This window comes from Phacochoerus africanus, chromosome 3 (assembly GCF_016906955.1).
Source record: "Phacochoerus africanus isolate WHEZ1 chromosome 3, ROS_Pafr_v1, whole genome shotgun sequence".
Classification (NCBI taxonomy): domain Eukaryota; kingdom Metazoa; phylum Chordata; class Mammalia; order Artiodactyla; family Suidae; genus Phacochoerus; species Phacochoerus africanus.
In genome coordinates, this window is record NC_062546.1 from 183,226,677 (window position 1) to 183,253,633 (window position 26,957).

The 26,957-nt window shown below is 39.8% G+C and overlaps 1 protein-coding gene across 8 annotated transcripts in view; it reads right to left on the reverse strand.

Annotated features, from left to right (window-relative positions):
* The window catches only part of FN1 (fibronectin 1), a 73,371-nt gene that overhangs the window by 10,845 nt on the left and 35,569 nt on the right, over window positions 1–26,957 (reverse strand). Inside the window, exons 22-40 of one of the 8 annotated variants that reach the window (XM_047773435.1) lie at window positions 25,263–25,431; window positions 24,708–24,794; window positions 21,371–21,562; window positions 19,849–20,121; window positions 18,547–18,729; window positions 15,889–15,978; window positions 13,595–13,864; window positions 12,528–12,644; window positions 11,679–11,843; window positions 10,988–11,143; window positions 9,966–10,079; window positions 8,876–9,145; window positions 7,483–7,670; window positions 5,651–5,738; window positions 4,585–4,761; window positions 3,411–3,500; window positions 2,992–3,171; window positions 1,478–1,567; window positions 69–175 (exon numbers count right to left, since the gene is read on the reverse strand). In XM_047773435.1, coding sequence (XP_047629391.1) covers window positions 69–175; window positions 1,478–1,567; window positions 2,992–3,171; window positions 3,411–3,500; window positions 4,585–4,761; window positions 5,651–5,738; window positions 7,483–7,670; window positions 8,876–9,145; window positions 9,966–10,079; window positions 10,988–11,143; window positions 11,679–11,843; window positions 12,528–12,644; window positions 13,595–13,864; window positions 15,889–15,978; window positions 18,547–18,729; window positions 19,849–20,121; window positions 21,371–21,562; window positions 24,708–24,794; window positions 25,263–25,431 — 3,006 coding nt within the window. Of the gene's footprint in view, window positions 1–68; window positions 536–1,477; window positions 1,568–2,991; window positions 3,172–3,410; window positions 3,501–4,584; window positions 4,762–5,650; window positions 5,739–7,482; window positions 7,671–8,875; window positions 9,146–9,965; window positions 10,080–10,987; window positions 11,144–11,678; window positions 11,844–12,527; window positions 12,645–13,594; window positions 13,865–15,888; window positions 15,979–18,546; window positions 18,730–19,848; window positions 20,122–21,370; window positions 21,563–24,707; window positions 24,795–25,262; window positions 25,432–26,957 lie in introns of all 8 variants that reach the window. The other 7 variants (XM_047773432.1, XM_047773439.1, XM_047773437.1 and 4 more) reach the window with 7 other exon arrangements.

Here is a 26,957-nt window from a genome sequence, read left to right on the forward strand (position 1 = left end):
TGGTCACTTCAGTAGCCTAACTTACTTTTTTCCCAGCCTGCCCAGAAGTGAAGAGGAAAGTTAATTACCTGCAAGGGTTCTTCATCAATGCCCACGGGATGACATGAAATGATATATTCAGAGCTTTCCTGGAATGGGGTCCATGAGATGGTTGTCTGAGAGAGAGCTTCTTGTCCTGTAGAAGCATTTGGATTGAGTCCCAGAACGTGAGGGTAGAGGTGATGGTCTACGTCTCCCCTGGGGACATGACCAACTTGGATCTCCTCATTTACATTCGGCGTATACGGTCCTGGCCTATGCCTTACGGGGGTGGCCGTTGTGGGCGGTGTGGTTCTCCTAAAACCATGCTCCTCAAAGATCATTTGTTGCCCAAGACTGGGCTGCTGACCAGAAGTGCCAGGAAGCTGAATACCGTTTCCAGTGTCATACCCGGGTTTGGTGACGAAAGGGGTCTTTTGAACTGTGGAGGGAACATCCAAGATCTCTGGTCCATGAAGATTGGGGTGTGGAAGGGTTACCAGTTGGGGAAGCTCATCTAGCCAAGAGAGGTTACAGCCAAAAAAGCAAAGCGGGTTAAGCTCCCAGAAGTAGCAGCAGTAATCATTCTCAATTCAGGCAACAACGACTATTTATCAATCTGATCAAAGCCCCTGGAAAATGAGCAGCTCTTAGATCACAAAACACTTTTTTCCAGAAAGAAACCTTTCTGATTTTTCTCAAAGGTTTCTTTACAGTTTAGAAAGAAAAAAGTGTTAGTATGAATTTACCATACAAAGCTTTGAACCACTGAGCCCCGTAGAAGCTGCCTCTGCTCAAATTAAGCCCAACAGAACCGAAATGTGTGACCTTTTTTTCTCTTTTTCACTTGAGAATCCTGTCATAAGGACTAGAAACCAGATTAATTATATCATCATCTGAAGTATGAGAATTCCAGAGGTTTGACACAAATTTTTCATAGTTTGAAATGCTAACAATAGATTAAAATGCATATATACAACTTATTTTACAAATTCTCCCATCAGCATAAATAAGGCATTTTCTTCAAATTCAACTGATATTGGATAAAAAAGCCAGACATTATTTAGTTCCAAGTATCAGAAACCAAGTAATAAATAAAGACAAATGGGAAAAAAAGTTTTTCTCCCCCTACTTTTTTTTTTTTATATAACATTTTTAACCTCAACAGAGTGTATAGAAGAGTAGCAACGACCACAACTTGGCTTTTACATTGTAACATCTGACTTGAATTTTTTAAAGGTGAATAAAAGGCTTTTGTATTGACTGGCTAAGAAAAAGTAGAACTGAACTCTGCAGATTATGTTAGGCTATTCCTGCTGTCAAAGAGCACAACATACATGCTATGCTGTTAAAAAAACAAAAACGTTCCAGGAGAAATGCATGGAAAACACCCTTTTCACTGCAAAACGAATCATTTGTAATTAGTTTTGCCTTGGCTGTTACCTAGACTGCTCTTTACCTGTCCTTTTCCTCCCGATCAGAGGCTCACTCTTCTGATTGTTCTTGAGGGCAATGACCTGGATTGTGTACTCGGTTGCTGGTTCCAGACCTGATGGGAGGACAAATCATCACATCATATCCATGGGCTTAGCCAGTCAAGTAGAAGTGGATCTCATCAGAAGATGCTACTGGCAAGCAAGCATTCCCTCTTCAGCTGGCCCTTGGCCTCTTGCAAAGTAAAACTGACTTTGTTTTACTACCACAAACACCTGGAAACCCTGCATACGATGGCCACTTAGCAAATTAATTATCTTCCTATCAAGTCTGACACCTGAATAAGCACTTTTTTTTTTCCCTTTTTCCTTTTTTTGGGGGGGAGGGGAGCAGGGGCTGCATCCTTGGCACATGGAAGTTCCCAGGCTAGGGGTTGAATCAAAGCTGCAGCTTCCAGCCTATACCACAGCCATAGCAAAGCAGGATCTGAGCCTTCTCTGTTACCCACACCACAGCTCATGGCAACGTCGGATCCTTAAGCCACTGAGCAAGGCCAGGGATCAAACCCGAGTCCTCATTGTCACTGGCAGGGTTCGCTATGGCTGAGCCACCATGGGAGTGCCCCCGAATAAGCACCTTTCCTCTAGCGTGTCCTGGGTATTCTCTTACTATGCTGTCTTATCTGCCCTTTTGAATTCAAGAAACTCTACCAGCACTGGACACTGCCAGTGGGACGCATATTTGGGAGAGGTCGATGCAGACTGTATACATGAATCTACTTAGGCGTAACAACCAGTGGGCTCTCAGTGTCAGGATCAATGAAAAATTACTTTACACGAAAGCACTCTGCAGGAGAGCGTGATCGCTCCTCACATGGTCTCTGTAGGAAGCACCCAATTCAATGCCTTCCATATCTGATTCTATTTTCCTGTTCCCAAAGTTTCTGAAAAAGCAGTGTCTCTTTCTGGTACCTGTGCGTTCTATAGCATTTAAAGTCCAGATGATACCCTGCATACACAGTTTGAAATTTTAGTCTCTTGGACAAAAATGACACCAGAGGCCTGTGATCTCTTATTTCCCATCCCAAGCACTCTCTCCAATTTGCATGGTTGGGAATCACTTTGCCTCAAGACCTAAACTGGATAATGAGGGCAATGGCAGGTGGCCCTCTGGGCAATCCTGCAAGCTAGCATTTCTTTAGGTTGCTGAGTGAAAGGACAGCATCACCATTTGCTCACTTGCTTTGAAAAATGTCTTTTTCTAGGACTGAACTGATAGGTGTCTGGTGAACATACAACACATAGAAAGATTCTAGTTATACCATTATGACAATATGGAAATTATTGCATTTTCACGAATTCATGACTTCTGAGATACATTGAGCCCTAGAGCTCCTACACAGAAAATGTTTTTTGAAGTTATGAGAAACAGAGCTTCTTTTTCTCCTGGTACAGCACCAAAGACACAGTTGGAGTCTGCTAAGCACTTTGTGTGCCCTAGGGAGTAAGGAGTATAATGACAGCATGGAAGCAGCAATACCAGTAATAGTAGCTTCTGTGACACCAGGGCGGGGCCGAGGGACCACTTCTCTGGGAGGGGACCCAGGCTTCTCATACTTGATGATGTAACCAGTAATCTTGGCACGGGGTGGCTGCCATGATACCAACAAGGAATTGGGTGTGGTGGCCAGGAAACGCAAGTTGGATGGTGCATCGATGGCTAAGGGAAAACAAAATTATGACTCTAAGAAAATGAATAACCAAGACCATTATTCCCACACTCTTTTCCCAGCCCTTAAAAATGAACTTGAGAGACTCTGAGCATTCCATAAACTGTAAAGATGATTCACTATGATCTATAATATAAAAATATCGACTTCATTTTTGTTTCTCAAGTTCATGTGACTGATCACTTATACATCTAAGTCAGTGGCATTTCTTAGTAGAAAGTGTAGTTACCAGTGGAGGCATCGATGACCACAGGGGAGCTCCGGGCATTGTCATTCAGGGTGTACAAGTAGATCTTGTAGTCAGTGCCGGGTTGTAAACCTGGGATTTGTGAAGAGATGATTTTTATCTGATCTTCACTTATTAGGAAAAACTTCAAACGCTTCTGCAATTTTCATGGTTCCTTCTACCATACAGACCATGGAAGCGGTTCATATTTGAACAATAAATTAGAGCATGGTGTTAACTGTTAACGAGGAAAATATCTCAAAATAAAGTCACTGATGCATACGAAGACATTGGCTAAAGTAAATTTTAAAATATGAAAATTCTGTTAGAACAGGCCATCTTGGTGACAGAGGTAAGCAGCTATTGACTTTTATCAGATGGTCACTGGTTGGTAAATGGAATCAGAACTTTAAATTAAATGGAATCAGAGACCTAAATTAACCCAGATATTGAACATTCTCTGACATCAACTTTGACCTCTTTGATTGATTTTTTTAATTTAAATTTGCAGGAGTTCCCATCGTGGCTCAGTGGTTAATGAATCTGACTAGGAACCATGAGGTTGCGGGTTCGATCCCTGGCCTCACTCAGTGGGTTAAGGATCCAGCGTTGCAGTGAGCTGTGGTGTAGATCGCAGACATGGCTCGGATCCCACATTGCTGTGGCTGTGGCACTGGCCAGTGTCTATAGCTCCGACTGGATCCCTAGCCTGGGAACCTCCATATGGCATGGGTTTGGCCCTAAAAAAGATAAAAAAATGAATGAATATATAAATAAATAAATTTAATTTTGCTTTGTAATCTACATAAATGTTAAGAACTATATACTATCATTGAAGTTTTTTTTTTTTTTTGGTTTTTAAGCAAAACCCAAGCATTATTTTAATTTATTTTTTAAATACATTATGTATAGTTTTTTTTCCTCCTAAGGGTTCATTGACAAAGGATCAAATTTGATGAATGACACTTAGGCCATTTCTCTGGCAAACATTAGACAAAAATGGGCATTCACAGGACAAAATATTTTTGATCCTGAGATGAAAATAAAATTTTAAAAAATAGAGATGGTTATCACCAAACACTGAAGATAAATTTAATCCGTGTCAGTGGCAGAAACACTGATCAGCTACTTTGTGAGTAGCAGTTAATAAATGTGGGCAGTGCAGGGAGTCCCTGACCTGTGATGGTGTAGCTCCTGACATCTGGCTTGATGGTTCTCTGGATTGGAGTCTGGCCATTGGCTGGGACGGCGTCAACTTGGAAGCCGGTGATCGTCTCAGTCTTGGTCCTCCAGCTAATGGTGATGGTGGTCTCAGTAGCATCTGTCACCCGGGCCCTTCTTGGAGGACTGACATCTGCATGGGGCGACAGCCAGAGATTATTGCCTGGCTGACTCAGAGAGGTAAGGTTTTGATATTTGAGAACGTTTCTTTACTACACACCAAATACTTCAATTTCTATACATGACAAATGTGTAGATTTTTCTCCCGTGGCATCCAGACAGAAAAACTGACAGTAATTAGGAAAAATGAAAATATTCACTTAGTGTACCCTTATTTATTTATTTTTTTGAAGAAATGAAAAGCTTTACAGATACTGCCAGTAGTTCCCAAGGCTGTCTTAAATATCTACAGATACCTCAATAAGTGTTAAAATTATTAAGTTATTATAATATGAAATATGTGCAGTAATATAAAGAAGTATATATTATATATCATAACCTACAGTATACATATAATAATGTATTGCTAGTATTTTGTCATTCTTATAGAGAGTCATATTTTTTCTCAACAGATAAAACACAATCCTTATTTTGCAGCTGAGAAAACTTTGACACTTTGTGTGATTTCTGAAAAAGAAAAACTGGATTATTGATATGGCAGAAAACTAGAATCTGGACTAATTTTGTCCAATATTTATTACACCATTAAGATACAGCAGAAGCCAGCATGTCTTCCTAAAACCGAGCTCTGTGGAAACAAAGTCTAACAAGTAGAACATAAACTAGGTCCTCGTCCTAGTTCGCAGCACCAACACTATAAGTGATTCCATTTATGTGCCATGAGACAGCTTCCTGAGAGGCATAGAAGGTGACAGTTGTAACTCAAAAAAGAGGGACAAGCAAATCAGTTTCTAACCCGGGAATCATTCCTTGGTTAACTTAGTGATCTAGAAAGGCATTTGCCAACCTTCAATTTCTGTTTCTATGGAATGTCTGTTGACATTGAAAGTTTGACTACTCACTCTCCAGGGTCGTGACAACTCCCTGAGCTGGTCTGCTTGTCAAAGTGTCCTTAAGAGCATAGATGCTCACTTCATACTTGGTGGCCACCTAGAAAGAAGGGCATGGTAAGCTTTAGCAGTGTGATCTTCTAAAGCCCAGGCAATTTTCTTCCCAGAATTAAAAAAAAAAAAAAATGCAATGGTTAGAAAAGAAAAAATAAACCAGCAAAACTTGCAGAACTGTAAGTGCTAGATTAATTTCATTCCTACAGTGCAGGTGATTGACAACATATTTAAATTACATGAATTTAAAAATGCACTTGGGGTTAAGCCCAAGTGAGCCATAACTTATAATTATAAGTTGATATAAAATAAGGAAAACAGGTATTAGCCTTTTTTTTTTTGTCTTTTATAATCTGACAGGTACAAATTACGACTTTTTTCTATGGAGTTCCTATCATGGCTCAGTGGAAACAAATCTGACTAGCATCCAAGAGGACACAGGTTGGATCCCTGGCCTTGCTCAGTGAGTTAAGGATCCACAGTTGCCTTGAGCTATGGTGTAGGTCACAGATGCAGCTCAGATTCCTCATTGCTGTGGCAGTGGTGTAAGCCAGCAGCTACAGGTCTGATTCAAGCCCTAGACTGGGAACCTCCTTATGCCGAAGGTACAGCCCTAAACACACACACACACACACACACACACACACACACACACACACACACACACGAAAATCATGATTTTTTTCTGATCCAGAGAGCCAAAGGGAATGCTCTAGGCTTTCTCTGAACCCTCTTTTTGTAGTTTCCTCTGGAATGTTAAGAAGTACACCAGTTTCCTAGGTTCCTGGCTAGCATTCTGCATGTACAGGTAGAAGGATTAAAAATTATTTAAGGAAGGTTGGATCAGGTTCAGCTGGTTAAAGCTGGGAAATATTCTTTGCAAAGGTAACAGCTCAGGAAATGCATACCCAAGGTGGATTTGTGCATCCAACTTATGGATATATAAATTGCTCTGCCCTGCACAAATGCACACACACAAAAAACTTTTAAGTAAACAGAATACATTTAAGGAGTTATGAAACATCCAAATTTACTGGAAATGCTTATTGTCAACATAAAGTAATTTTGTTATTATCATCTGGAAACACTTAAGTCAACATAAAGTAATTTTACTTGATACATATTTACAATAAAAGAAACCCAAAAAACAAAAAACAAGGAGTTCCTGTTGTGGCTCAGCAGGTTAAGAACCCAACATAGTGTCTGTGAGTATGCAAGTCTGACCTGTGGCCTCGCTCAGTGGGTTAAGGGTCCCGGTTTGCTGCAAGCTGTGTTGTGCATCACGGATATGGCTCAGATCGGTGTTGCTGTGGCTGTGGCACAGACCAGCAGCTCCAATTCGACACCTTGCCTAGGAACTTCTATATGTTGCAGGTGTGGCTGCAAAAAGAAAAATTTTTAAATGACAATAAAATTAATTTGACGTCAAAGGTAAAGAACACAGATTTTTTTTCGTTTTTCTTTTTAGGGCCGCACCTGCGGCATATGGAAGTTCCCAGGCTAAGGGTCAAATTGGAGCTGCAGCTGCCGACCTACGCCACAGCCTCAGCAACGCCAGATCTGAGCCACATCTGCAACCTATGCCGAAGCTTGCAGCAACGCCAGATCCTTAACCCACTGAGCAAAGCCAGGGATTGAACCCACATTCTCATGGATACTAGTCAAGTTCCTAACCCGCTGAGCCACAATGGGAATTCCAAACACAGATTTATTATATTATATGTCCATTACCTTAAACTGTGGAAGAGATGACCTACTCTTTCTTTCCAACGAAAAAGGACACTTCTTACCATGAGTCCTGATACGACCACAGAGGAGCTATCAGGAGCAAGGTTGATTTCCTTCATTGGCCCGGTCTTCTCCTTGGGGGTCACCCGCACTCGATACCCAGTGAGCTGAACGTTGGGGGCTGTCCACTGGGCAGTCAGGCTTGTGGGTGTTACCTGAGTGAACTTCAGGTTGGTTGGCGCAGGAATGGCTGTTGGGATGGTCATTAGTTAGAGGTTATCTCATAGTAAATGGGGAAAAAGAGAAAATAAAGTGAATTCCAAGAAATAGATAGATTTTGCTTGTTTGATTGGGTGGGTGCCCTGGTCAAGCAGAGATTCAGTACCAGAAAGTCCAAAAAAGGATGCAAAATGAAGAAAACATTTGCTGAAAGAAATGCGTTTTTTGTTTTTGTTTTTGTTTTTTTTTAATCTGCAAGGGCTCAGAATCACTGGAAACATTTGGGCAAATGCCAGAACTCTAAGAGACTTTAGGTTTTAGAAGTTGTTTTATGGTTTCCCTTAAAAAAAAAAAAAAAGTCCAATTGGCTTATGGGCCATTAGGATTGATTTTCCATTTCTCCAGAAAGATAAGCAGTAGCCCTTTTCTTTTATAAATTATCTTTGTATGGAAAACCATTTCACAGAGTTTTCCATTCTCCAAAAGATGGAATTATGGTTTTATTCCCTTTGTTTGGACCCCACGGCAGATATCAGAAATTTGAAGTATTCTCTGTGGTGCAGCGTAAGAAGAAAATTGGCTCACAACAGAAGCAGAAAAGAGAAGCAAAGAGCAATAATACAGATTGTCACCTCCAGGGTTTATGCTGTCACAAGGACACATCTTTAGCGTTCCACTCTGCTTCAGAAATAAAGCACAAGAGCATAAAGTATCGTGGAAGGCATCTGCCCTAGCAACTATTTCCTGTGTGTCTGATTCTCAATCCTTGAAGCAAATTATTCACTGAGCACATGATCTCTAAGCAGAGAAGGAAGCTCTTACCCATGTGTTCTCAGAATCATGCTGCTCTGAAATGGCCCAGTTTGGGTTCCTTTTTTAGAGTAAGCCCTAGGATGCCAAATTTCTTTCCTTTACACATAGTGACCCTAACAACAGGGAGTCATGGCTCAGGAAACTATCCACGATTTTAGTGTTATCATCAAATGTCTCACTTTACAGCTGTGTTGGCAAGCCAATTTACTCCAAAATTTCCTCTTGTTAGTTTTTACCTACATGCCACTCACCTACACTTCATCGCTTATTACTGCTCCTCTTTAAAGAGCGTCTTTCCTGAGAGTGGCTGCTTTTTTGGTACCCCCTTACATGGGACTCAGTAGCCCAATAAAGTATACTTCATTCAGCAGGGCTTAAAGCCGCTGCTCCCATGAGCACCCAGTGGTGCAGTTCACGATATACCTGTGGACTGGGTTCCAATCAGGGGCTGGCTCTCCATATCATCGTGCAAGGCAACCACACTGACTGTGTACTCAGAACCCGGCCTGAGGCCTTGCAGCTCTGCAGTGTCTTCTTCACCATCAGGTGCAGGGAATAGCTCATGGATTCCATCCTCAGGGCTCGAGTAGGTCACCCTGTACCTGGAAACTTGCCCCTGTGGGCTTTCCCAAGCAATTTTGATGGAATCGACATCCACATCAGTGAATGCCAGTCCTTTGGGGCGATCAATGTCTGTTAGGCAAATTAACGGTAAGAAGTTATGTGAAAAGCAAGTTGCGAAATAAGCATTTTTATAACATGCAAAGCAGTTCTGTAGATACCATTTTCCTTTGATGAATTAAACTCCAATTAGCCCACTATTAGAAGGAAAATTACTTGACACTTGCTTTGAGTTTTTTTGGTTCTGTTAATATTTAATGTTGCGTCACCAATTAAAATGTGGGTGTATGTGAGCTATATAGACACCCTGCAAAATGTCCCCCAAATGGGGATTTATTTATATTAATTTTAAGATATTCTACCAAGATTTGTTTTTGCAATGTGATGTTAGTCTCATAGACCGGGATTTTTTCACCTTGGAAGTGGTAAAGTTGATTTTCAACATAACATTCAGATTGTTATAACCTTTCTTTAACCCTCCCGCCCCCGCCCCCCCGCAACCTCGTTAAGCGTTTACGTTAAACGCTGGTCCAGCTACAGTCTGGTCCATCCACGAGTATTCCAAACACAATAGCTTCATGAGGCACAGTTCAATCAACTTTACCACGCCAGTTGTAGAAAAGAAGGTGCTAGCAAAACATTTATTTTGTAGCTTTGCTATAGGCAAATAAGATTTTGCTGAGGCCATTGGAGCAAAAGAAATTCAAAGCACAGCAACTAACTCTGGTTGGTTCCCTAACTTCTTTCCCTATGTTGTTTATATACGTTAACTGCTTGGCAATGAGAAGGAAAAACGTTTGTAAAGGGCTTAGCCCAAGATACAAACTCGGTATGCAGATGCCTAAGAATGAAATTTGACCTTGAATGTGGAAAAGAGACAATGGTTACATACTGGTTACCGCTGTCTGAACCAGAGGCTGACTCTCTCCGTTTTGATTCTGAGCGTAGACACTAACCACATACTCCACTGTGGGCTGCAAGCCTTCTATTGTCATTTCTGTTTGATCTGCAAAGAGAGTGAAAAACAAAGGCAGCATTGATGTCATTAGATGTGACATTCAGAGTCTGGTAGTAAATGCGTGGTAGCCTGGAATTTGCAGAATTATACGGAAGAATTGCACATGGCTTTCCTCACGGACAAACATGCTCATTGCTAATACAAATTACCACTGGAGTGGAGCCATGCTAAGGGATAAGCTCTAAAACTGAATATGATCCTGCCAACAATGAACGATGCTGCTCTTGAAAAATGAAAATTAACTTGGTCTTTAGATACTGTCTTAGGATCCTAATTCCATAACTTTTTTTTTTTTTTTTGTCATTTTAGGGCTGCACCCACAGCATATGAGGTTCCCAAGATAGGGGTCGAATCAGAGCTGTAGTCGTTGGCCTATGCCACAGCCACAGCAATGCCAGATCTGAGCCACGTCTTCGACTTACACCACAGCTCAAGGCAACACCAGATCCTTAACCCATTGAGCGAGGCCAGGGATCAAACCTCTGTCCTCAAGGATGCTAGTCAGATTCATTTCCACTGAGCCATTAGGGGAACACCCCATAATTTTTTATATGACAACAAAAACAAAAACTAAAAGGATCTTTAAAAAGTCAGTTGCACTCATCTCTCTCTTCTTGGTGTGCACGGTAAGCAAAACCACAAAGACGGATCAAATAATTTAAGATGTCCACACCATCAAACAGAACTACACATGTAAAAACAGAAATGCATTCATCCTAGACATTCTACTGTGGAGGGAGCTGGTAACAATCTTGAGCTCAAATTCACAAATGGGGAAACCTTGATACGTGATATGAAAGTGCTTAGTACTCAAAGCCAGGTGCCCATTTATTTAAAAAGGCATGTTGTGTGGTCTTACTCTGCTTATCTTGCTATATGTGAGATGCTATTCTTACCTGGACCAACAGTTTTCGTTTTTGATGGTCCTGAGCCATTTTTAGGAGTAGTGGTCACTCTGTAACCAGTAACATGGGAACTTGAAGGCAGCCACCTGACACTGATGCTGTTGTCCTGGACATCAGTCACTTGCATCTGGGATGGTTTATCAATTTCTACAAATAGAAACCAGGAGAAACCAATGAATCCCCAGTCCATGGAGATACGCTGAAGAAGTCCTTGTCTCCAGCTCTGGTAAAGATAGAATAATAATCTCTTACTGCCATTAATGACACCCAGGTGTTTGTTCTGCAAAAACAGGGACAGCTTTGGGGAGGCAGTACATGTATCTTGATACCATTCCCTATTTTCAAGATGGCTCATCCATGCACAAAGAAACTACATTTCATGTAGATGTTTGTCTTCCTACCTTATCAGCTCATCCATTCATTCATAAACAAATATTTACTGAACATCCTCTATGCCTGTCTCTATTATAGGCACATGGCCTACATCGATCAACAAAACGGTCAAAACCTCCCAACCTCGGGTGTTTCCTTATATATCTGTCTCAAAACTCTTTGAGACATAGCCATTGATTCATCTTATTAAAAAAGAAAATCAATTCCACAATGCAGAAAGTACTTTGGGAGAACATTGTGAAACCTCTCAGAGTAAATTAGCCATGTCTCTTCCCAGAGAAGTCGGTACCTGTTCGATAATCAATGGAAACGGGCTTGCTGCTTGCCGGGCTGTCCCCACGGCCAGTGACAGCATAGACGGTGATGGTGTAGTCTACTCCAGGCTTAAGGCCACTGATGGTAGCTGTAGACTTGCTCCCAGGCACAGTGAACTCCTGGACAGGGCTATTTCCTCCTGTTCGAAAAGGGGTTAATTCAAAGTGTGAGGGGCTGAGAGACACTTAAGGACTGATGAATAAATGAATTAACATACTGAGAGCAGCATGTAAGTCACACCTTTGCTTCTTCCCCTCAAAAGAGTGCTATGAGGGCCTAAACAGAAAGGTTTATTTATTTATTTACTTATTTTTTAGGTATATTTATTTATGCATATAGTAAGCCTTAAAGAGTCTGTGAACACTGGGAGAAAATTGCAGCTCATGCTATTTTAACACGCCAGCTTCAACACAAAGTAGATTTAGATTAGAAGGGGAAGAAGGTAAGTCCTTAACTCAATTGCATATATTGTTGACCTTTTTCAAAATCTTAATGGAACATATTCATGTTCAGTAGGTAAAATTTCAAAAATAGAGGAAAGTGAAAGAAGATAAATGTCAATCACTTATCATTTCACCGCTGATAATACATCTGGGAATTTATAATCCTTCCTCAGCTCTCCTGTTCCCCTCTAGTACTAGAGAAACAACTTTTCATCTTGATTCTGCCACCAACTATGTCCCATATATTTCCCATATAAAAAGTCAAAGCTCCACTGACGGGCTCACCAAAGTTTCTGTAATTATGTATCTACTGCTGGGCTTTCAGGTTACCCACGACAGAATACTCCATCAGGGTGTGAAGTAGCACTGCGCTAACGTACCTGTTTCTCCATACGTGATCCTGTAATATCTCACTGTGACAGCAGGAGCATCCCAGCTGATCAACAGGCTGGTGGGGGTTGTGGCAATGACCTGCAGGTCCCTTGGAACATCAGAAACTGGAAAAAACATGGGAAAGTTTTCACATCTGTAACTTTCAAAAGTTGTCCAGATCCAGCTTTCGATCATTTCCCAGATAACTGCTTTATGATTCTTTCAGGTAATAACATTAGCAAAATTAAAAATTATGAACAATGCAGATAAGAGGTTAAGGAGACAGTTCAAATCATAGTAAGGTGATCATTTAATGTTTAACATAACATTAAATTTATGTTAACCTGTTTAACAAATTATTAAATTTAAATACCAATTTAAACTTTTATGTTTTAAAATTTCTCATTTTGAAAAATTTTGAAACATAAAATTATAAAAATAATATATGAACACCCATTATTCCCTTCCCTTAGTATTTGCTAATTTTGACATCTGCCACACTTTTTTCCCTCTCCCTCTCTCTCTTTTTCTCTTTATCTATGTCTTTTTGTTATTGCATTTGAGACTAAAGTACAGATATCATGAAGATAATTCTCCCTTAGTTACTTAAGCATCTATCTCCTAACAATGATGACATTATTCTATTGCTTTTTAGGGCCACACCTGCAGTACCCAGGCTAGGGGTAGAATAGGAGCTGTAGTCACTGGCCTACACTACAGCCACAGCAACGCTGGATCCTTAACCTACTGAGCGAGGCCAGGGATGGAACCTGCATCCTCATGGATATTATTTGGATTCGTTTCCAATGCGCCACAATGGGAATTCCTAAAATAACTTTTAATGGGACTCTGAAACAGTGTTTTCTGCAATTTGAATAAAACTTCAGTTATTAGAAATGCAGACATACCTAACTCAGGTGAGAAACTTCTTAGGATAAAGAAGTTATCTTCTTTAATATATTATCATAACATGACCTGTTTTTTTTTAAGAGATGATGACTCAGACAACCCAAAGCTATGTCACACAGAAGCTACTGCCTGCATAAGAAAGTCCTCTGACCAGAAAACAAGTTACCTGTGGATTGTTGGCCGACCAAGGGAGGGCTTTCCTCTCTGCCATTAACAGCGACGATGCTGACCACATATTCCGCGCCTGGAATGAGGTTGGTGAGGGTGATGGAATTCCGAGAGGGGGGCACGCGATCTTCCCGAGGTCTTCCACCCATGTGCTCAGGGTGATGGCGGATCTTGTAGCCAGTGATGGTGGCGCGAGGAGCGATCCAGTACACAGTGAAAGAGTTGGCGGTGATATCAGAGAAGTCAATGCCAGTTGGGGAATCAAGACCTGTTTTTTCCACCCAGGGTAGGAAGGGAGAAAAGGGGAAAAAAAGACACCACTAATTTAGGAATTGAGGAAGAATGTAGGGGAAGGGAAAGTAACATCCACCCAATGTCTACCCTTTCCCACTGACACCGTGAACCACCATAACCTCAGGTTATGAGGCGCTGCTTCTAAGCCACAGATGAATTTCAAAATCATAAACTGACTCCATTCGAAATGGCCAACTCAAGCCTTCTTTTCTTTTTTCTTTCGCTAAGGATCCAAGTGATTTCTGCATCACATCTGAAGACAGGTGTTTGCGATATTCTGGGAATTGATGTTTTCAAATGCTTCAGTGTTCAAGTATTCTGTTTCTATCCTACAAGTGCATCTCTCTAGGTAGAGCAAGATCTACCCACTCTCAAAATAAGTGTTTGGCTCTCAAAGAAGCTTTCTACACTCAAGGGGGAATTGATATGCCATCAGGCTGGTAAGAAGGCCAAACAAAAAACTTTCTAAAACTAAAATAAGACATCATCCTGGACAAATTACAACGCAGGTAATTCTTCATGAATTAGAATTCAGTGCGCTGCAGAAAAAGTAACAAAAATTTAGCCTTTATCTCCAATTCAAACCACCTAACCTGTCTGGGACTTCCAGTAAACTTTCATTTTAATTTCAACATTTACTTACTCTATTCAATAATATAGTCAAACCAAAGTGAGACACCACAACTTTTTTTTGGAGGCAAGTGGACTATAAGAAATAAGTGGCTGGTTGTTTCAGTAGCATTGGTCTTGGCATTTCTTGGCACTATGGTTCTCTGTTTTCGGTGATGTCTTATTGTTTGTGAGGGTTTTCTTTTGTTTGTTTTTTTGTTTTTGTTTTTAGTAAGTGGGACTATAAATGTAGATGTGTATCAGTACCAAATAGTTCTTTTCTCAAATCCTTGTATTTCTGATTTCTATTCGAGTCTTTTAAACCTGTTTTTTTCTTGCTGAGTAGCAAAGAACTTTTATTTTCCTCTCAACCTAAAAAAGTATGGACACTGTGTTTCAATTAACTGTACTGCATATAGTTTTTTGCCGAAAACTATCTGTAAACACAATTGCCTTGTTCAGTTTTGTTGTAAACTGAATTACCCTAAGATGCACTGTTGATATGCTTTCTGATGTGTGTTTGTTTGATAAGGGTGATAAAATAAAACTTAAAAATACGAAAAAAAAGAAAGAAAGAAAAAGAAATAAGTGGCTGTATTCAATTACACTTTTTTGAAAGGGAGAAATTAATAGAAGCATTCATATTTAAGAAGGGACATATGGGATTCTATTCAACTTCTTTTTTTATAGTAAATGAATATTTCATCGAGTAGAAAAAAGAGACAAACTCATCGGCTTAGTAAGGAGGGAAAATACTTTGATGACAATGACAGTGTTGGGTCAGCCTTTAGACAGAGTCACCTAATGAGAAAGAATGCTCACCATCTTTCAATAATAGAGATTAGAAGATATTATTCTTAGGAGGTGTTTTAAAAAGATAGACAATAAAGTATCTGGACTATTTTCTGTCCTCCCTGGAGGCAGGGAGTATAATCTTAGTGACTGGAGGTCAGCATTATAGTTGAATAAGGTGTCAATTTTTAAGACCAAAGATCAAGGTGACAAGTACCACCAGTCCCACAGAAATGGAGATCTATTTTTATTTTATTTTATTTTTGTCTTTTTAGGACCACACTCGTGGCATATGGAGGTTCTCAGGCTAGGGGTTGAATAGGAGCTGTAGCTGCTGGTCTACACCTATAGCCACAGCAATGCGGGATCTGAGCCACATCTATGATCTACACCATAGCTCAGGGCAACGCCAGATCCTTAACCCACTGAACAAGGCCAGGGATCGAACCTGCATCCTCATGGATGCTAGTCAGATTCATTTCCACTGATTCTGGACGGGAACTCCTGGAGATCTATTTTTAGAAGTAGCACCACATCTCGCTCCTTCAAATTGGTCAGTGAAAGCTGCTCAAGAAGCCCACTGCCCACATGACTCACCTGTTTTCTGTCTTCCTCTGAGAGGTATGCTTTCATGCTGCTCATAGACACTGGAGACGCTGACTAAATACTCTGTGCCAGGCAGCAGATCTGAAGAGGCAAGAGGGAATTATTTTTAAAATATGCTTGAAAGAATGAAAGCACCAAAGTATCCTTGGGATATTGCAACTGATAAAACAGCCAAGAGTCTAGTCCTAGAGCCTATTTACATCTAAGTGCATGTCAATACCTGTAAGTAGGTGCTGAGGAAGGGTCACCTTGCCCTGGAGCATCTCTAAGCCCTGCCCTCTATTCTACCTGTGAGCATGACTCAGCCACATCTCAAATAAGACAGAATGTCTGCAGCACATTGAGTGCTATCGTTCACTTCTATTGAGGGCTCATGACAAAGACTCTGGCACTGTGGATTATCACTTACTCCTCACAATAGCCCTAACAGGTAGTTTGCTAATTTTAAAAGCAGCTTAACTGCCATACAATTAACTGCCAATATTTAAAGTGTTTAGTTTGAGAGCTTTTGACAAACGTATACACTTGTGAAACCATCAAGGCATTCACGATAATGAATAAATCCATTTACCTCCAAAAGTTTGGTTTATGATTATCCCCATTTCACAAGTGAGAAAACTGAAGCACAGAGAAATTGTCTTCTTTGATTATACTTGCCCAAGATCACACAGGAGTGGACCTGAGCCAACACCAGTGGTCTTAACCATTAATTAGCCTTTTTTGGGAAAGAGTCATACTCATAGGAAGTGATGGGTTCTGCCATATTAAAGTAAGAATAGAATATTTAAAAGAATCGAATAGACACTCCTGGGTATACACTGAATACACATACTTTTCTCTTTCTGAGGTACCATAAAAGGCAGAGGGTAAGGTTTCCAACCTTTGAACTCCTACTCAGGAGACCCTATTCGCCTCTATACCTTCTCCCCTCCTGCAGAGGCCCTTGCAAGTTTTGCCAAAGCAGGAGAGGAAGAGAGCAGATGCTTGGACTCCCTTTTCCTCCTTCCTGCTTGGCCAGAGGCAATTTACTTAGCCGCTGGAGACCTCAGTGGCTTCATCTGTAAAGTAGGACAATAATGGCTTCTCTGGGGGGGAATGACTACCTTGCGATCTATAGTTGAATCTAGAATAAGATCTTAGAACATATGAACAACATGCGACAGATCTGTGGTTAAGGTGGGGCAGAAAGTGGTGCTGAAGCGCGGCCTCGTGTATTGGGTAATGCAGTAACTACTGGCTCCAGAATGCTCCAGAACAGAAACAACCACCCCAATGACACTCAGATATAAGGATTTCTTGCCCTTAGTCATGAAATGAGAAATCAAGACTATGGTCATGCTGAGCTGCCTTTCTTTGTATTTCATTTTCTTTAACATGTTTGAAAGGTAGATGTTTTCAGACCATCATTTGGTAATGCAACTAAATTGGGCTATTTTCCCTATAGAAATTTTTATATATTTAAAAAAACTTTTTACCTATTTATTTATTTTTAATTTTTATTTATTTATTTATTTGGCCTTTTGTCTTTTTAGGGCCACACTGCAGCATATGGAGGTTCCCAGGCTAGGGGTTGAATTGGAGCTGCAACCACCAGCCTATGCCAGAGCCACTACAACGTGGGATCCGAGCTGTGTCTGCAACCTACACCACAGCTCACAGCAACGCCGGATCCTTAACCCACTGAGTGAGGCCAGGGATCAAACCCAAACCTTATAGGTGCTAGTTGGCTTGTTAACTGCTGAGCCACGACGACAACTCCTTATTTATTTTTAAGCCATGCCTGAAGCATGTGGAAGTTCCCAGGCCAGTGACTGAAATTGTGCCACAGCAGTGGCCCAAGCCACAGCAGAGGACAGCGCTGGAGACTCAACCTGCTGCTCCACCAGGGACTTCCTTATGTTTTTATATCTGTGCTTTTACTCTACTCTAGACTACTGAAAATAAGGAGAAGTGACATTTATGTGAAACACAGTACCATGTCACAGGTTGCTTTTATTTTCTTTAATAAAAGATATCAATTTCAAAAGGGTGGTAACTAGAAAGAAATAATTTCCATAAATTGTTGTTTATTTTAGTGTGAGTTGTTTTCTAAGTCTTCAGCCTTCAGAGAAATCCTGCTAACAGTTTGTTTTTGAAGTACAAATTAAACTTCTTGCTCTTTCTTCAAAATAGAACCCCGATCTACCCCGAGTGACCAGTTACTGTTTCTAAGTTTTCATATATCAAATAGATTACCTGCTGACACTTAAGAATAAAAAAGGAGAAATAAAACAGATATGGTGACACAGTTTTCAATCTCATTTCTGGTCTTTCTAACCCACTTAGATTTCGTCATCTAATTTTTCTTGGCCTACATTTATTTTTATGCGCTTATTTGGAAGCAGAACTTGTTTAAAGTCTTTGAACTTCACTGTTGGTTGTTTTTCCACTCTGATTTTTGAAAAGTTGCAGATAGCAAAGATATATTAAAATAACAATAATAACACGACATCTTTCAGAATTTGCAAAGCTGCTTGTTAGATTTGGAGTTGAGTTTGTCGTTCTCTTGTGGCTATTTTAATTCCTGTTGCTCCCACCTGAACACACAGAATTCTTTCCTCAGGAGGTAGCTTAGTAGTTACAGAACACATACACTTGACCGCTGCTTACTTGTGAGGACCACTGCGTTGTCTGAAGGAGAAATGGACAGCTCTGCCACATCCTCCTCATTTTTCACAGGGGAGTAGCGCACCAGGAAGTTGGTCAGTTCAATGGATGGAGGTGGAGCCCAGGTGACACGTATCGTATCAGGACCAACATTGGTAAATCGCAGGTCAGTGGGAGGAGGGACAGCTGGTTTCAAACAAGAAGGAAGACTAAGTCAATGCAATGTACCAATCAAAACTCAGAAGAATAGCTGGAAAGGTAAAACCGGTATTTCATGCATAAAGGAAATGAGTCATCTTCATGCAAATAGTTTAATCTAAATCTACACTAAATCATAGTGAACTACTGTTAAAAATAAAAACACTACCCCCAGTACTGTTAGGCCCCTTTAACCTTTCTGCCATCAATATGTTTTAAAGAATAATTTTAATTTCACTTTCAAATACATTGATTTTTAAGTACATGATTAATACCACTGGTGATTATTTGATCCCAGGCTGAAGAGGCTTAAGTTGCCACACAGCAAAGAGAGACATAGCAATACTTTCCGAAGAAACACATGCACACAGACAAAAAGACAAGAGGGTCCTACATTTTCCCCTGACAGGAGTGACTACAGCTACTGGCATCACTAGATTCCATTCAGTGAATTCTACTAACAAGTGAAAAAGGTTCATGCAGATTGGTTCTCAGCATGTTTCTTACCATGCAGGCCAGAGAACCTTTATAATGTTGCATGCTGGTCCCCAAACTGTGGTTAAAGAGGAGTTTCTTTACCTCATCATGGCAATGAAACCTAGAATGTTCCAAAGGTTTTTTCTCCTACTGCAAAACCCCTCCTTCTGCTCTACCCTAAATTTCAATCAGTTACAACAGTTACATGGTAGAGTTTATCAAAAAGTAGAAGGAAATTGCATAATGGTACATTTTGGAAGTACATTTCTTCTTGTTAACTGGGCTCGTGATGTAATTTGGCATTAATATTGGAGTTTTTTTTTTTTTTAATTCTAGGTCTGCAAATTCAATTAGCTTTTGCCATTTTGTATTTGATAGAACAGATAGCTATATTTCTCTAACTTTATACATATTTGAAGTTTAAATGAAAATGTACTTGAGACCATTGCACGTGTCTTCATCCAATCAGTTTAGCCTATGCATTGCATTCCTTACCCCCTCATCCCACCCTCTGTTAATCTTTGACAAATTGCTGGTTTTTCCCTTGAAACATCCATATTTAACCAGAGTGACTGGTGGCAGCATGCAACACCATCCATGTCTCAAACCACAGAAGTTTTCAAAATTCACCCGTTTGCTGTGTCAGTGTAGTAGGGGCACTCTCTCCGCCATTAATGAGAGTGATAACGCTGATGTCATAGTCAATGCCAGGCTCCAGCCCTGTAACTGTGTAGTATCCTACTGAGGAGTCCGCAAAATCTTCAAAAATAGGGATACCTTCTCCTGCCGCAACTACTGTGATGCGGTACCCGATAATGGTGGAAGAGTTAATCGGGGTCCACCTCAGGCCGATGCTTGAATCGGTTATATCAACAAAGCTTAGGTCAGTGAGTTGGGGCACCTCTATTGAGTTACAAAGCAAAGGAGGGCAAAAGGAAAACAGAGGCAAAAAAGAGGAAAAAATAAAGCAGTGTACATCAGGTTACTAGTGGTAAAATTGATGGTGTTAAAAGCAATGATGGTAATATGCAATCTGTCCCAAATTATCTGAAAAGACTTTTTAAGCATCATGAAGAATTTGCTTCCCTGGGAGAACAAAAGAGGTTACACCATTCCTTTAGGGATTTTTGTTGGTCTGTTTTTTGGAAATCCCCCAAACAGTAAAGTTTGAATCCTCAGGTTTGAAAAATTATAGTCGTATAATTTTTCAAATAATGTCAAAACCATTCTTAGACATAATATCTGTAGTATCAACAATGTTTTAAAAAATCCATTTTTTTTAAGTAGGAAAATAAAGCTTGCATAAAGAGGGTTAAAAAATTGATGAGTTTTTCTCCCCATACAGAAACTCATAACAACATTATAGCCATAATGTTACTGCATTATGAATGTATGGCATGAAATGTGCCATTCAAAAGCACATTCGGGCAAAAGACAGGCCTGAGTCCAAGGCCATTGCTAACATTTTGCTCAACTCATAATCAAAGTTATTTAATTAGCATTAGTAAAAGCATTCTACCAAATAGTGCGAAGAGGAATACAATCCGTCCAATACTTTCATTCTGTCGTGATTCAATTTTGGACAAACAGCAAACCTATCCCTCGATAGGTCTTCTTAATGTTGTCATTCAATTCATAAGAAAGAACACCCCAAAGGTGTGGCCTTTCTTTGATTTTTTTTTTCAGTTTTAAAAAAGAAGGATTTAAAATGGCAAGATGAAGAATTGAATGTGTCAGCCAAGAGCTATTTCAGTGCTTACATATGGAGGCTGTAAGATCAGGCACAAATGTACCAATGGGATGCATTTACCATATTACTTTTCGCCTGTAAGTACTGGGTATAGACACATGACATTGTTTTAGTAATAATTCCACGTGAGCGGACAGTACAGAGTTAATGCCATGGTTGCCACTCCATTACATACCCATCGCAACAAAAGCATCCCAGTGAAGCACAGACAGTCAAGCAGTGTTAACAGCAAGCATTTGTCCAAACAGTGCTTTGACTTCATCGTTCTGAGGAGTGTTATTGGGAGGTCAGAATTAAATCCCGAACGTATTTGATAACACTCAACCATCTGGGGATTAAGATGTTAATCCCCACTCTTATTGGAACTGCCAGTCTGAGGATAACAGCTTATTTTTTCATTACCTGGGATGATGGTATCAGAGATAGGAACACTTTCCTTGTCATTTTTGACAGTATAAACACTGACATTGTACTCCAGGCCAGGGCTTAGGTTTTCAAAGGTGCAGGAACTCTGATCTGCATGGACCACTTCTTCCAAAGAATATCCCTGCTGGCCATTTGTAGGGGTGGTGGTAATTCTATAGCCAGTAATGTCTGGAGAAAACAGAAAGGATGAAGTTACTGCACAGAACATTTACAACCCAAAGCCTATTAAACTAGACTCCAATGATAGATGGACCCTCACAGGGAAACAGGGAAATGACTCAGCATTTCTGTATTAGAGTCCTGTCCTTCAGAGCTGACAACACTTTGAGGCAGGTGTTAATGGTCTCAGTTTAAAGAAAATCTTGGAAAGGGGACATGATTACCAAAGGCTTTTCTTTCTCCAGATTCCATGCTTCTTCTATGACTCTACCCTGCTTTTCCTTGATGGATCATTTGCAGACAGGTGAAGAATATTCTGCCTTATCTGCTTAGCATGGAATGGCTCTTATCTTTAGGCACATCCCCCAAAGTGGGCTCTCCTAATTTGCAAGGTCTGAACCTATGGGATTTACAGGAAAGGAATAAGGAAAGGAGACAAAGTGAAAAAAAGAGTGGCTCTCCTTATTCTAGAGAAGGAATGCTAACTGCTGAAGACTTCAAGATTTGTAGAAATTGGGCAGTAAGATAAAGAAGATGTGGTACACATACACAATGGAATATTACTCAGCCATAAAAAAGAACGAAATAATGCTATTTGCAGCAACATAGATAGACCTATAGATTATGAATACTAAGTGAAGTAAGTTAGAAAAAGACAGATATGATATCAGTTATATGTAGAATCTAATAAAAATGATACAAAAGAGTTTATTTATCAAACAGAAACAAACAGAAGAATTTCAAAATCACACTTAGGGTCACCAATGGGAAAAAGGTGGATAGGGATAAATTAAGAGTATGGGATTAACATATACGCACTACCACATATAAAATAGATAACTAACAAGGACCTACTGTATAGCACAGGGAAATTTACTCAATATTCTATAATAACCTATACGGGAAAGAAGAACAGATATATGTATATGTATATGTATAAGTGAATCATTTTGCTGTACACCTGAAACTAATATAACATTCTAAGTCAACTATACTCCAATAGAATTAAAAAAAGAAAGAAATTTGGCAGTAAGAGGGTTGAGGGGGAGGAGAGAGATGTTTTCAATTTAAAACAGTGATGACCAGAGATCCACAGGCACAGACTAAAAGTAAAATGAGGGAAATATTTAAGTTAAACTTACTAAAGGATGAGAAAATGATGATCTACTCTGTCATTAGGAACAGAGTGACCACTAAAGTGGTATATACAAGAAAATCCAACTATGCAAAATAAATGTTTCAGTCATTTCACCTGTTAGTTAGTGACCATCCAGATGGACAGGCTAGGCCATCCATTAACACTCAGTATTAATGATCTAGCTTCTGCCAAGCATGAAATCTGCCAACCTAAAAGTTTCAAATTTAGAGTAATTCGGCTGGAAATAGTGTAGTTTTGGTATAAATGATGTTTCCACAGATAATGAAAACTTCACCAAAATCACTTTACTTCACAGGGGAATTAAAAAAGGATATTTTGAGCTAGCTTTATTGTGTGTGACTATACATATCGATCAGACTTAGAGATAATTGCCTTCGCTGTGCACCCAAGCAAAGTTTAAAAAATTTTTAGAGCACAAACAGAAATTGAAATAATTAACTAAATATATCCATCTAATGAATAAGTATAGCAGTTATGGATGCCATCAATATTAGTTGGAATTTCTGTTTTTGTTTAATTTAGAATTTTCTCAATGACGAGTATCTTAATATCTCGATTGTGATTCCCCCAATATAACTAATGAAAATGATACCATTATATTTTAATTAACATTTCTCATTTAAAGAGATGTTCATGTGGGCTTGGCAAAGATCAGCAATATCAAAATTTCTCCTGCCATTATCCTGGTACATCATGATTCTTGAATATTGCTATAGGTATCTTTACACTTTTTAGGATTTTAAAAATAATTTTTAATAGTGTGTGAACAAGGGGTTTAAACAAATGCTTTATTTAAAGCTTTAAAAATAGTCATGGAACATCATTTAGCCAATTTCTCAGTATCAAGTATAAATAAAACAAAGTAACAATTAAGATCCAAATGCATGAAGTTGGGTGTGAGAATGAGTCTAACTAAACACAGGCTACAATTGCAGTTTTGTCACATTTAAAATTTGTGGAGTTCCCGTCGTGGCGCAGTGGTTAACGAATCCGACTAGGAACCATGAGGTTGCGGGTTTGGTCCCTGCCCTTGCTCAGTGGGTTAACGATCCGGCGTTGCCGTGAGCTATGGTGTAGGTTGCAGACGCTGCTTGGGTCCTCGGATCCTGCGTTGCTGTGGCTCTGGCGTAGGCTGGCAGCTAGCCTGGGAACCTCCATATGCCACGGGAGCGGCCCAAGAAATAGCAACAACAACAATAACAACAACAACAACAAAAAAGACAAAAAAAAATTGTGACGGTAGGTGAGTCAATTTTTTCCAAGTCTCAGATTTTTCATTCTGTAAAATTTCCAAGTCTCAGATTTTTCATTCTGTAAAATGGAAGTCATTTCTACCTTTCATCACCCTTAGATTTTTGTGGTGCAACTCATGACAAAATATTGGTGAAATATCTAAGTTTATTGAGTAATAAACCTAGAATCTATGATAACTCATAGAAGGAAAAGGAGGTGTTATAACTTCAGCATTTGTTTGGCAATTCTGAATGGCCACTGAGCAAAAGGCACTTCCCAGAATGCTTTTCCTCAGCCCTCATGATTCGCCATAGTTCAATAAGGGTCTTCCTTGTTCACTTTGCTATGATTTAAATAAACATGCAGTAAAGGAACCATGAGGTTGTGGGTTCGATCCCTGGCGGGTTAAGGATCTGGCTTTGCTGTAAGCTGTGGTATAGGTTGCAGACGCCACTCGGATCTGGCGTTGCTGTGGCTGTGATGTAGGCTGGCAACTGTAGCTCCAGTTGGACCCTGAGCCTGGGAACCTCCATATGCCATGGGTGTGGCCCTAAAAAGCAAAAATAAACAAACAAACAAAGAAACATGCAGTAAAACGCCCCATATGTCACTCTATGATGTACATTCATGTACTCCTGTATTTTTGTATGGAGAGCTAGGTACTTATAATTTCGACCCTTTCTCTGAAAGGAACACAGTTTTTTTAACTTTGTCTTGGAAAGGCACTGCGTGTACTTGTTCTCTGATACATCCCAGGCTTACCTGGGGTGGTGCTCCTCTCCCAGGAGACGGTAAGCACTCCAGTGTCAGGGTTTGCCTCCAGGTGCAAGTTTGTTGGTGGGGACAGTGCTAAGCAGAAAAAAAAATTACATTAAAAGTTAAAGCTAACACAAAGCACTTGAGTTGTAGAATGTTTCTCTTCCTTCCTTCCTTCTTTCCTTCCTTCCTCCCCACTTCCTCCCTTCCTTCCTCCTTCCTCAAGAAGTTATACTATGAAACCATGCTGGAGAGCAATTCTCTGAGAGCATTTCTTTTTTCACAGTTTTAAATTTTGTAACAGTACTGAAGTTTTTTCTGTCTTGCCAGTTCATAGAATGTTTTTGACATGGAAAGAACACTTCCAATGCCATGGAATATATGACATGAGTTGAAGTTGTTACACCAAACTTGGAAATAGCTAATAATATAAGTAGGGGTGAAATCTTTTCTTTGCGTCATTATCATAAGTAAAAACGATATCACTATCAGCCACTGTTTTTAAAAAAAGCAGAACAGTTTAAAAAAACTAAATGAAAAAAGGCAAAGAACTCCTCTTACGTGTCACCACTTTCTTCACAATTGGGGTATCTCTCTCTTGCCCGTCTCTCAGGACTGAGATGGTGTAAACGTATTCCACGCCTGGAGTCAGGCCGGACACAACGATGCTTCCTGAGTCTGAGGTCACTTCTCGTGGTGCTTCCCCTCCCTGGCTTGGTCGTACACCCAGCTAGAAGAAGAAAAGCAAAATAAACACCAAGGACAAATGTTTTCAGAGCTGGTTTACTGCTGAGAGGTTGTGGTTATGCTTTGCATGATGTGGACTCCTCAGGAATTGTACTCTACCTGCAGATGGGAATGAGTTGGGACCTTACTTTAGTTCTATTAAGTAATTTAGCTGGAAATTCCCCGGAACTGGAGGAAGATGCAAGTTAAGTGCATTATTTTCCAAAACCACATTAAGGTAGTTCATAATGGAAGGTTCCAGAGAAATGTCATTACATACTGTTTTGTTTGATAAATAATCTCCTGGTACAAACCTGAAGCACACAGGGGCTTGGGGCTACACAGCGGTTTATTTCTTATTTTCTTTTCACTGGAAGAAATCCTTTAGTTCTTTCTTTGAGTTATTAACATTCAACTTGAAGGTAACAGCCCCTGTTACACTTTGTACTTCAAAAGGATTCTTTTTAAAACATTTTTATTATTTTGAATTTTTAAATTTTTTTTGTTTTTAGGGCCACACCTGCGGCATATGTAAGTTCCCAGGCTAGTGGTTGAATCGGCGCTGCAGCTGCTGGCCTATGTCACAGCCACAGCAAAGCCAGATCCAAGCCATGTCTGCAGCCTACACTACATCGCATGCACAACAATGCCAGATCCTTAAGCCACTGAGCAAGGCCAGGGATCAAACTTGAGTCCTCATGGATACTAGTTGGGTTTGTTTCCACTGAACCACAATGGGAACTCCCAAAAGCACTCTTTCTGAAGAGGTGAATTCATAACTTCAACTGCAGGGTGGTATGTTAAAAAAGAATAATTAAAATGAGTATGCCCAGGATTTTCAGTCCTTTTAGTATTTTATTTCAAAAACCTAATACCATGTCATCAAACAGTGTACAAATCTAGAGACACTCTTAGTATGTTATAAAGCTTCTGAAAGTCAGAATGACACTATTAAGGGAAATTTCAAAGGTACACTGACAATCTTTAAGAGGGTTTCTTTATATTTAAGTAGCATAACCATCACTATGCCATTTGTATATTTCAAAAAAAAAGTAGTCTTTAGTGTATTTTTTAAACAAACAATCATGGGGATTTAGTCTTGATTTTCAATTATAATAAATATTTCTCTCTCCACACTCTAAATGCCAAAGAAAGGAATTCTTTTAAACACATTCATTTGTATTCATCACTTCCTAACTTTAAAGAGTATGCACCCAGATATCTACAGGGTAGACCTTAATCTTAACTTCTATTAAGAGATTCTCCCAAGGGGCTTTGAACAAGTTGAGATGAAACTGATTGGATGAAAATGTGATTTTTGAGTGACTCTGAGTTTAATTGGTCTCTCTAAATTGGTTTTTGTGAACTTGTTGATACCATTTAGAACAACACAACAAATGCAGTTTCCCATATATTTTAAAATGTAGTTCCCTATGGGAAAGAGGAGAGAAAACAAGACAACAACTAACAGTTCCATAGTAATGTTTTCTTCTTTGCAAAGCATTCACTGCCTCAGTCCCTCCTTCCAGC